Source organism: Piliocolobus tephrosceles, chromosome 4, assembly GCF_002776525.5.
Source record: "Piliocolobus tephrosceles isolate RC106 chromosome 4, ASM277652v3, whole genome shotgun sequence".
In the NCBI taxonomy this organism is placed as follows: domain Eukaryota; kingdom Metazoa; phylum Chordata; class Mammalia; order Primates; family Cercopithecidae; genus Piliocolobus; species Piliocolobus tephrosceles.
In genome coordinates this window covers 141,348,989-141,361,199 of record NC_045437.1, presented here as the reverse complement: position 1 = coordinate 141,361,199, position 12,211 = coordinate 141,348,989, and the positions used below count along the sequence as shown (strand labels likewise).

General features: G+C 47.6%; 1 protein-coding gene across 1 annotated transcript in view; it reads left to right on the top strand.

The window, feature by feature from the left end:
• Positions 1–11,101: 11,101 nt before the first annotated feature.
• AFAP1L1 (actin filament associated protein 1 like 1) overlaps positions 11,102–12,211 on the top strand; it is a 67,612-nt gene continuing 66,502 nt past the window's right edge. Inside the window, exon 1 of the mRNA XM_023227038.2 lies at positions 11,102–11,248. Within this exon, the coding sequence (XP_023082806.2) occupies positions 11,233–11,248 (16 nt within the window). The 5' untranslated portion in view covers positions 11,102–11,232. The remainder of the gene's footprint in view (positions 11,249–12,211) is intronic.

Sequence of the window (12,211 nt, the reverse complement as noted above, 5' to 3'; positions counted from 1 at the left end):
CTTACCACTCTTATTAGGCAAGATCCTTCCAGCTGCAGGTAGGAGAGCACCTTATTACAAGTGGCTTCAACGGTGAGAACACGTTGTCTTGCACAACCAGAAATCCAAGGTGCAGAGTTAGTACATTCAGCAGCTCAGGGATGGAGTCCAGAGCCCAGGTTGTTTGCATCTCTGTGCCCTACCATCCTCAGCATATTGGCTCTTGCCCTGAGCCACATGTCCTCTATGTTTATAAGAGGCTTCTGTGGCTCCAGGCATCATGTCCTCACACAATCACATCAAAAAACAAGAAAGTCTATTGCATGTCTATTGTAGTCGGAAAAACTTCTCCGAAGTCCTCAGTAGACTTCGGCTCGGATCCCACTGGCCAGAACTAGGGATATGTCCCTGCCCCTGCTGCAATAAGGGCTGGGAAACTGGGCATTTGGTATTTTCAGCCTCAACAGGGGGAACCAGGCTCTCTACCAACAAAGAAGAAGAGAGGAGGGCAGAAAAGGAATGGCCTCTGGTTGAGGAAATCACAGCACCTCTGCCACAACCACTGTGCCATGAAAGAGCACATCACATCCCTTCTCTTGTAGACTCACAATACACATTGCCAAAAGTCCTGAGAAGTCCCATCATAGTACCCTTGTTTAATCCAATATTTTATAAACGAATTTAACATAACCTCTGTTTAAGACATGCTAGGCTTACTGTTTTTTGTTATTGTTGTTGTTTTTGAGATGGAGTCTCGCTCTGCCGCCCAGGCTAGAGTGCAGCGGCGTGATCTCGGCTCACGGCAAGCTCCGCCTCCCAGGTTCACACCATTCTCCTGCCTCAGACTCCCCAGTAGCTGGGACTACAGGCACTCGCCACCATGCCCGGCTAATTTTTTGTATTTTTTTTTTTTTTTTTAGTAAAGACGGGGTTTCACTGTGTTAGCCAGGACGGTTTCGATCTCCTGACCTCATGATCCACCCACCTTGGCCTCCCAAAGTGCTAGGATTACAGGCGTGAGCCACCGTGCCTGGCCAGCTTACTATATTTTATCTGTTCAAAGATGCACACTTTTTTCACATTTCAACATCTCTAAAGATGAGATGTGGCTTAGAATTAAAAGTAGCTCCTTTTCTGAGCTCTCATTCTGCTATTCTTCAATAAGAACCAATGCTGACTTTCAGCCCCAACACAGCCCCTCCAGACAGGTGGCTCAAATGTGCAAAAAGATACTCGAGAATGCATCTTTGCTCCCCGCCTACACATGCACCCAACAAATATTCATGAGCGATACAACAGTGTGGAAGGCAGGAACGGGCTTTCCTCATGGACTCTGGTCTAGAGGAGAAACAAATCATAATATGCAACAGAAAAAGAGCTGGCACATGAAGATAACTGCTACAGAGACAACAAATAGGTATCATGAGAAAGGAACTCACTTCGTATGCTAATCAAAGGATGAAAACCAAGTACCTGGGGAAAAGTGGGATTGGTAGCATTCTTGGCATAGAGATGGTGGATGCAAAGGCCCTGGTGTGAGCAAGAGCTTGGCTTATTGGAGGAACAAAAAGAACCAATGAGGATGGAGTACAGTGAATGCAGGGGAGAGTGAGATTAGAAGTGGTGGGAGGGCAGGCAGGGGCCAGCCACGCACAGGGTCTAAAAGGACACCTCTCAACCATCCAGGCTTTGTAGAGGGTGCTTTGTCAACATGTTGGCTGTAGGAAGAATTGTTCCAAGCCTTGACACTCAAAGTGTTGTTTCTAACTGGGAATATTGGCATCATCCAGGAACTTCTGTGAAATGCAGAACCTCAGGCCCCACCCCAACCTGCCCAATCAGCATCTGTATTTTCATAAGATCCCCAGGTGATTCACACACATGGTGAAGTGTAAGAAGCGTTGCTCTCACCCATCTTCCTTTCATGAACAGACATAACATTTTAAGTCAGACTGTCTGAAATTCTAGAAGGGGGCCTTTCCCCACACATACAACCCCTTTGGACACTGGAGATCAACCTTACATCAATAAAGCAGAACATGACTTTAGAGGCCACAGAAACCACAGAAGGTTAGAGCTTAAAGCTAATAATACAATAGTTGCAATTCGCAGCCATGATACAGGCTGACTGAGTGAGCAGATCAGAACCAGAAGCCAGCTCTCCTGTGCCTGCATCCCCTCATCCTCATCGGGCACCCAGTTCATAGACATGGGCGCCAGCTGTGGAAGGTGTCAGCAGCTGCAGCTGGCCACAGAGCCAAACGTGGACTAGAAGGCTGTTATTCAGCACTGTTAGCAAAATTCAAGGGGGCAAAAGCACTACGAAAATTAGTAGCAACTAACCTTCACAGAATTATGCCAGTTCCATGTGGAATTAAGTTTTAAACATATTATTCCACATCGGACTTTGAGTTGCTAAAAATCTTGACTGCACAGTGATAAACACCTACCTACATACTCAGCTATGGGCAGCGCAAAGTCACTCAGAAGCCCTGCTGCAAGACCCCAAATGAATAGAGTCCAGGGGCTGTGCAGATGAGGGTCAGCCTCTCCCCACCACTCACAAGCCTTTCACCTCTGTACTTGGCCTGGTCCAATATGATTGGCCCAGAGACACAGACGAGAGAAACCAAAGGCCAGAAGTCACCATCTATGATCAGCCTCCAGGAAAATTAGAGCTAAATGTGCAGATAAATGAGACTTAAAATTGGCATGACATCTATGTCCACAGCCAGAAGAATTTCCACCCCAGTTCTTCCCAGATTTCAGTCATTCAAGCATCACCTTCACGATTTCATCAAATTATTTATTTTCTTAATACTATTTACTTGATATTTTTCTTTCAATTGACATGTATCTGATGTTTCTATTTTAATGCCAGTGAAAAGTACGGGTTTGTAGGACTGTTTATATGGGTTTTTTTGCTTGTTTGGTTGGTTTAGCTCGTTTTGTTTTGCTTAGTTTTGTTTTTTAAGAGACAGGGTCTTGTTGTGTTGCCCAGACTGGAGTCCAATGGTGTGATCATAGTTCACTGTAACCTCAAACTCCTAGACTCAGGCGATTTTCTGGCCTCAGCCTCCCGAGTAGATGGGACCACAGGCACACGCCACCATGTTCAGCAAATTTTTATTTTTAATTTTTTTGTAGAGATGGCAGAGGTGGGGGGTGGGTCTCACCATGTTGCCCAAACTGGTCTCGAACTCCTGGCCTCAAATGATCCTCCCACCTCATCCTCCCAAAGTGCTGGGATTACTGGCATAAGCCACTGCACCCGTCCTAGTTATATGTTTAATACAAATTCACAAATTCACAGAAATTCATAACTTTCCAAATATGTTGGTCTGTGTAACATCTAAACACATCTCACATTTTCACCAACTGTCTGAATTCCACACTTTGGGAAACGCTGTTCTACCTGATGGAAAACGAAGGAGAGAAGGTGATTTGTATTCCCTCAATGCCCTCATGATAGCTGGTCTTTGGGGAGACCAAGAGAAACAATCTGAAAACGCTGCAGAGAGAGAAGAAAACCCAAAATTATTTGACAACAAACAGGGCTTGCTGAACCACAGCTTGCCTGACAGCCGAGACGCTCATATACCAGTGGTATCCTGCTGGAGCATCATATAGACAGGGCGTCCCTGGACCTCGCTAAGATTTTCAGTGGATACAGCCTCTGATTTTCCCCAATGCTGAGGGTTGTAAAGCCTTTGCCTCCACGTATGCTGCCATGAATTCCAGCAGGGACAGTACCGCATCATGGGTAAGGGCACCTGGTTAGACGCATCCTCTCTCAGGGCAGTCTCAGCCTTGCCATTTGCTAGTTGAACTGTGTCCTCACCCTTCCATTTCATATTTTGATTCCGTAACCCCCCAGTACCTGTGAATGTGACTCTACTTAGACATAGGACTTTTAAAGAGGTGATTAAGTTAAGATGACGCTGTTAGCGTAGGGCCTGATCCAATCTGACTGGTGTCTTCATAAGAAGATTTGGACACGTGGTGACAGCCAGGGAGCCCATGCAGGGAGGGACGGCCACGTGAAGAGACAGCAAAGGGGCAGCCATCCACAAGTCATGGAGATAGGTCTCAGAGGAAACCAGATCTGCTGGCAGAAATTCTGTTGTGGCAGCCCTAGCAAACGAATAAAATGAGATGTGCAAAACAGAAATCGCAGCATGTAGTTGACAGGGTGGCGTGCTGCAGGTGCGCGCCTGGCTGCAGGGGAGGCTTGCATTTCACTGCTCAGCACCTCCCTTGGGCTTAGATCCTGTGGTTTACCTAGAGTATGAGTGCCCCCTCTGGTCCACTGCTGGAACTGCAGGGAGAGAGGCTCCCTTTCTCACCTAGAATCTCCAGCTGTAAGGAATTCAGGCCTGCAGCTGTGTGGCCTTCTCTGCCACAGATTGGGACAGACCATCTGAAGATGAACACTAAACAGAGGAGGACAGAGCCGGGAGATGGCGAGAAAAGAGCAACTGCCCGGTTTGCTTCCTGGATCCAAGCTTGCCTTCAAACCAGTTTTGCCCCTCAACTACCCAGCTACCCTTTGAGCTTTTTCGTTAAAGCTGGTTGGAGTTGTGATTCTATCACTTGCCACCAAAGAAGTCGTGACAGATACACTGGCTGCCAGAGTGAATGAATATTGGCAGTAGAATCCCGAATGTGTTCCCTTGCTGTCTGTGGGAGGGACAGTGACCACAATTTAAACAGTGCAGGCATGTGCTCCGATCAGAGTGCGCAGTGCAACATGAATCACTAGGGAACACGTAGGAAGGGTAAAAGCTTGCCTCAGTGTGTCACTGAAAAGTGCTTGTAGGGCCCAGACCTAGAGCCTTCTGGTTTTCCAAAACCTTCTTGTGGATACAGAGTTCCTTGTCATACAAAAGAAGCATGACTGCCTCCCTAACGCACAGAGTCTTGCCCACCTGGATCAGGACAAATCGTCCATCTGCCCCGAGCAATCTGTCCGTCTAACAAAATAATGGGACTATGTAACGTTTTTAAATGTGCATACAAAACACCACTCCTTAGCAGACTCTGTGGGTAGCAGCATTTGGAGGCCTGGTAGTCCTCCCATCCAGGAATATTGGGAGCTCCTGCAGGGAAGGAGGAACCTGGCAGAAACAGTTGCGTTTCCAGGGGTTGGATTTATATAAAACTCCCTGCAGGGGGCAGCCTGGGTATGTGGCCACGGTTTCAGCATCCCTTAATATTTTTCCATAAACATCTGACAAGTTCTTCAGAGGAAACCCACACTGATTACATAATAACCAACGCTTCTGATGATGGCTCAGACACTGTGCTAAGTACCTTACAGATCTCATTTAATCCCCTGGGTACTACTTTCATCCTCATTTTACAGATGATGAAATTGGGCTCTTGATAAATAACTCATCCAGTGTTTCACAGCTGTACGTGGCAGAGCCTGCACTTAATCTCAGAGATGGCTTACCCAAAGCCCATGCACTTCGCTGTATCATACAAAATCTCCTCCCTGAATAGAGTGCCAGCTGGCATTTGAAGAAAACGTACCATGTGCTAGCATGGCACCAACCACTCCACACTCTACCTACACAGTTACAATGAAGCATCACAACTGCTGTTTGGGGAAGATGTTTGTAGCCCCAATTTTTAGATGAGGAATCTGAAGTTCAGAGAGGGTGAAGATCGTGTCTTGGCTGTGCAGGGGCGGGACTGGGTAACACACAGATCCACCTTGTCTTAAAGTCATGCTCTTCACCATTGTGTCCCACACACTGAACAGAGTGGCTCAGGTGACGTCATATCAGGGCATCACTGCTCCAGGTAAGATTTCTTCCCTTCTTTCAGCCTCAGTTTCCCCAACTGACAAATGAAGGGATCAGATAGGCTAATGTCTCAGGCTTTTTGGGGGGGCTCTGAAGCTTTTCTAGCTCCAGGTTATAAAATCCACTTTGGACCTTTGCAACCTGGCACCAGCCTGCAGCCACAGATGAAGCTAGGGTCGTGCAGCCCAGATCTTGAGAAGAGAGTTAGTCCACGCTGCAGTGTTAGGAGCTGCACACCCTCCTGAGGCCTCAGCGTGGAGGCCTCCACGGCTGGACAGACCCTCCAGGTGTCTTCATGGGTCCGTAATTTCCCTCAAGTTTCCACATTGGGGGAGGGGAGCTATAGACCAGATTAAGTCCACAGGGGTGTTTTAGTTGGCTTTTGCAATGTTTTAAAACAATTGGAATTCATTACCAACACTTTTAAATCAAAAGAGATTTCTCACTAAAATCTAGATTTCTGGGTTCTGCTGAAAAAGCTGAAGATTGGCCACTCCAGTTCCGAGCTGACTGGTGACTGGCCCCTCAGACAGAGCAAGAGGGCTCTGCTTTGCCGTGGCCCCTCCACTTCCATGGCCTGCTTCCTGCACACCCTTCCTTGTCCAGCCCTGTAGGTACTTCAGGGCACAAGACTCACTTAAGAAGCCTAAGATCTTGCTTAAGGAGAAGAATCCAAAGGGAGGGAGTAATCTTCATGCAGCATTTCGGCATAAAAACAAAAGCTCCTTTTCCTTCGTACACAACCACTGCGCTTGGCTTTAAAAACTGTGGAAGCTGAGCCCTGTTGCCTCCATGCAGGTAGGAGCCCCATGCCCTGGAGCAGAAACCCAAAGGTGCATGGGAAGAAGAAGTTTTCATCCATCCTTGAAACTCTTTCTCTTTCTCCCAGAAACAGCCACTGAGATCTCTATCTGCTATCCGGGGCCCAGGGTGGACCAGCAGACGTGTGTCATTTCCCTGAATAGGGGCTATAATGGCAACATTGTGCTAAGTGGAACAAGAGACGTTTTCATCGCAGCCAGCATCAGGCAGATACCCGATCAGAGGGCTCTGGGGATCACCCCACACACAAAGGAGCATGGGAGAGGGGTCCTGAGCCAAGGAGAAGCCGCACATCCACAGCGGCACACAGGGGCTGGGCAGCACAGCAGCATGTCTCCAGAATGCCTGGTCACGAGTTCATTTCCCGCTGCAAATAAATAAGCAAATACGACAATCCCAGAAGACAAATGGGACCGCCAGGACACATGCATTAATAGAAGCCAATACTGGCAGGCCTCACACACCCTTGAGTATGTTTTCACTGACTCATAATAACAAATACTTATTACCATTTACTAGACGTTGGGCGCTGTGCTAGGTTCTAAGGATCTAGCAATGAGTAAGACCCAGCCCCCACTCTCAAAGCATTTGCAGTCTGGCAGGGGACAGGGAAGTGTAGGAAAAGAAGCACACAAGAAATTACATACTATTGACCCAACGGAAGAAGTGAGATTCACACAGCAATGAAGTTGACTCAGGAACCCAGATCTGAGCACCCATCTGTTGTTTTTCTTACTCTTCCTGAAGTCTCCTGAGATCACTGCAGGCTCAGTGAAGAAGGCACCCCAAACACCGTAATAAGAAATCTGGACTCTCCACTGAGGGCCAAGGGGAGCCATCACATTTTTTTTTTTTTTTTTTTTTTTTTTTTTTTTGCCATCACATATTTTTAAAGGGGAAGTTGCATGGTCTGATTGGGATCATGGAATGGTCACTCTGTTGGCCATGGTGGTAGCAGTCCCTAGAGGTAAGGTGACAGGTTAGGAGGCTAGAGTGTATTTCTCTCCCTGGAACAAATAGTCCTGAGCCTCCAAATTTTTCTTTCCCAGGGTTTCCCAGTTCCAACTGATAAGCTAAGAATGAGACTAGGGAGTATCATTTGTTTTCACAAGACCGGGAGCAGGAGGGAGTTGAAAGCTTTCTTCCTGGTATTGTTCACTAGGGCCAAATTTGATATCTTCTTACAGAGTTGGAGCTCCCCACATAGAATTATTTAGACAAGAACCAGGCAAACCTGGAAAACTTGGAAGTGAGCCAAGTAGGTAGTGAAAGGGAAGATATGAGCCAGATTCTTAAAATCCTTGCCAGAGAGTTGCACTCAAAATGAAATGGAAAGGGGAAGGGAAAAGCAGGTACCAACAACCTCCATTCTCATCCTTGCCCTGATGCTTGCCCCCCAATAACCCACGATCCAGCCAACCTGAACTGCTTCACAGACATGTCCTGCTACCTTGTAGCTCAATGTCTTTGCTCGCACTGCTCTTTGCCCATAACGTTATCTCCTCATTACACATTCTCAGTTGCCCCCCTTTCAAATGTCTGTCATCCATTACAGCCTCTATGATTAGTAAAAAAGTCTTGCTTTGCCTGATGGACTCCAAGACCACTTTATTTCTCCTCTGGTACTTTTCATACAGTAATTTTTATTATATTGTTTTATACATATCTATCTCCTCTACTAGATTGTATATTCCCTAAGAGTGGGAATCATTCCTACTTAGCATTTCTTCTCTCAACAGAAACTTGCACAGAGTGCAATCAATATTGCCTAAGTGAATTTATGGACAGTGTGGATTGTTAGTTTTTATAAGGAATAAAGAACTCACTAAAGGAAACTTACAGAAAAAAAAAAAAAAAAAAAGTTATTCCTTGTCCAAACCCACAAATAACTTTCTCATCCATCTCAGTTACTCTGACAGCAACCAAGCTGTAGACAACTTAGTCAACATTGCCATCTAGTGGATATTATGGGTAATTATTTAAACCAGAACACCTATACCTTCCCAGCAACATTTTTTTTGTTGATTCTCAGAACTGTGCACAGACTGTGTTCTCCCATTTCTATATCCTTCCCAGACCACAGCTCAGTTAATTCCACTCCATAAATTATTCCATGGACACTTATACATTTTCCTTAGCCTTTTTTACTTTTTTGTTCCAATTCTCTGAATATACCTCCGAAGTCCTTGAAAGTTTCTGAAAGTTCTCTAAAAGTCTCTACAGGGCGGGCGTGGTGACTCATGCCTGTAATCCTAGCACTTTAGGAAGCCGAGGCAGGAGGAGTGCTTGATCTCAGAAGTTCGAGACCAGCTTGGGCAACATTGTGCTCATCTCTATCTTAAATATTTTTATAAACATTATAAAAATAAAAATCTCTATAAAAGCCTCCATCTGTTTTTGCAATAGTAACATTTCATACTGTTTCTCTAAATTATTTCAAATGAAATTTTATGTTTCTAGAAGAATTAGTGAGCTAGCCTGAGAACTCAAATACAATTTACGGCCTTGTTTCCAAGTGTTTCAGAGTTCAAACAATAAACTTTTAAAACTTAATCCACTGGTAAATTGTTGGTTGGCTGCTTTAGAATTTAAACTGACCTTTTCAAATTGGAAAAGGGGACAGCAACAAAGAGGAACTCAGAAAATAATAATGGCTCATATTTTATAGCTGTTTGTGGTTTGTAAAGTGGGTTTGTATCATTTCATTTGCCCTACCAACAGTCCTGTGAGGTCTTACAGTATGAGGCTTCCCATAGCACAGATGAGCAAGAAAACCTCACTGATGAAAAGTTATTATACAATGTAGTATTTAGATTGGTGCAAAAGTAATAGCGTTTTTTGCCATTACTTTCAATGGCAAAAACCACTATTACTTTTGCATCAAACTAACAGAACAAGAGCCATGCACAAGTTTTCATACATTGTTCACGACATCACGTTTGGTCTGAGTGCTCATACACATACACACTAAATAAATTATTGATGCAATATTTGAAGACAATGTTGATTTTAATTTGCCCATAAAAGCAATAGAGAAAATATTCCCGGCCAGGCGCGGTGGCTCGTGCCTGTAAACCCAGCACTTTGGGAGGCCGAGGCAGGTAGATCACCTGAGGTCAGAAGTTCGAAACCAGCCTGGCCAACAAGGTGAAACCCCGTCTCTACTAAAAATACAAAAATTTGCAGGGCATGGTGGTGGGTGCCTGTAATCCCAGCTTCTCAGGAGGCTGAGGCAGGAGAATTGCTTAAACCTGGGAGGTGGAGATTGCAGTGAGCCGAGATCGCGCCACTGCACTCCAGCCTCGGCAACAAAGCAAGACTTTTCAAGAAAAAAAAAAAAAGAAGAAGAAAAGAAAAGAAAGAAAATATTCCCAGTCCAGGAAAATACAGGCTGGTCTTTCCCAGGCCTTTTTTTGACTCCATACCTTTGTGGTGGGTATTCCCCGTTCCAGAATGTTCTAAGTAGGGAACGGTGGCCAGCTCAAAGCTGAAAATCATGGCCTGGCCCGTGGTGGGAGGAGCGGTGTCTAGGATAACAATTGGTCCTGGACTTTATGAAGGGTCTTAAAGTCAGACATTTGATATTGTCTATAAATGAATGAGACCTATTTTCACAAGATATACTAATAAGGTGAAGAAGTTGACATTCTTCATACAGCTTTAAACTTAGATCCCATTACTGTTCCACACTGGTCATAGCAATATTTTCTATAATCTTGCGAAAAGTACACTTACATTGCACTGTATTTTGTATGCTAAAAGTATTCATTTCCACATTTTATCACTGTTTTGCATGTTTTCACGTGTTATTCATTTTTCTATTCTTTTTCTGAATTCTCCCAGATCCTCGTATGTTTTCACGTTTTAGTACACAAGGAATCTCAAAAGTTGAAAGTGTCCCAAGCCCTTGCCCGCCTTTCAGCAAGCCTCTCTTTCTCCCCTTCCTAGATGCTTTTCTTTCTGAAGATCTTTGTTACTATTTAACTCCTCTTTCGCAACACCACTGACATTGCACCCGCATCGCCGCGGGCCCACTGTCTGGCTTAGAAGGTGCTCCAGAAAGACCCGCGGCGAATGGAGAAGACAAGCCCAAAGCCTGGAAATGAGTGGCGGCTGCAGGGAAGGGGGTTTTGATTCCATAGGATAAAAAAGGACTCCAACGGTCTCCGCATTCAGGAATGGAGCGGGCTGAGGGATGCGGTGGTAAGACCCCATCGCTAGCGGAGTGCAAGCAAAGCCGCACACCGCCTGGGTTCGGGCTGGGGCGGGCCGCGCGGGCGCTGGAACGAACGCGTGCGGACTGGGAAGCAGGTCCTCCAAGCCCAAGCGGGAGCGCCGCGGAGGGCGAGCTGGCGGCAGGGCGCGGCGCGGGCGTGTGCGGCACCACGGGACAACGGCCGGCGGCCCAGGGGGCGAGGCGTGCTCGGGTCTATTCCGGGAGCGGCGCTGAGGGGCGGGCGCGGGCGGGGCGGGGGCGGCCGGCGAGCATCCTGTCTGGGGGAGGGGACCGCGGAGAGCGCTGGCCGCTGGGCGGGCCTGAGAGCTCAGCGCGCCCGCCGCCACCTACCGCTCCGGAGCCCCCGCGCCCTGCGGCCCGCTCCCCGGGGACCAGGCCGGCGCCATGGACAGAGGCCGGGGTAAGAGGGGCCGCGACGCCCGCACTTGTTGCTGCGCCGGGCGAGAAAGGGAGACCCGGCGATCTGAAGCCGGAGAGGAGGAGGGAGAGAGGCGGGCGGTGGGGCGGGGGCTGAGGAACGCTCTGAGGGAACTGGGAGACGCGGCGCTGGTGCACAGGTGCCTCCTGCTGCCGGGACAACGCGGTGCGTGTTAATGCCTGTGTCCTGGGGCCAACTCGCCTCTCGCGTGTGAAATCAGTTTTCATAGGCTAAGGATTTGTAACTTCATAAAAGATCCCCCTCTAGATTCCGGAGGACAGCGAGCTCCTCCGACCCCATTCCACTCTAAAGGGGAAAACAAGGTTTCCAGGTTCAACTCTGGAAACACCCGCCGTGGGCAGTCCCTGGGGAGAAGCCACAGGGGACCGAAGTTTGCAGCTGCCGAGGGCATTGGGAGAAGGAGGAGCGCCGGGAGCAGGCGCGCCTGTGCATGTGTGCGCGAGGGAGGGAGGAGGCGGGGGTGGTTCTATCCCGGACCAGCTGTGTCCTCCGCCCAGGCCCACCTCTCTGGACCAGCGACAAAGTTGGACTAGATGGTCTCCACCTTGCTGACTGTTTTCCAGTGTATTTGGTAGACGTTTCACAGAAATGGAGGGGATTTACTGGAATTGAGATTGACGTGAGCCAAGAGGGCAGCATTCGTAGGGGGCTAGCGCACATCTTTTTCTTTTTGTTTTGTGTTGTTTGAGACTGAGTTTCGCTCTTGTTGCCCAGGCTGGAGTGAAGTGGCGCGATCTCGGCTTACTGCAACCTCCGCCTCCCGGGTTCGAGCAATTCTCCTACCTCAGCCTCCCGAGTAGCTGGGATTACAGGCATGTGCCACCACACCCTGCCAATCTTTGTATTTTCAGTAGAGACCGAGTTTCACCATGTTGGCCAGCCTGGTCTCGAACTCCTGACCTCAAGTGATCAGCCGGCCTCGGC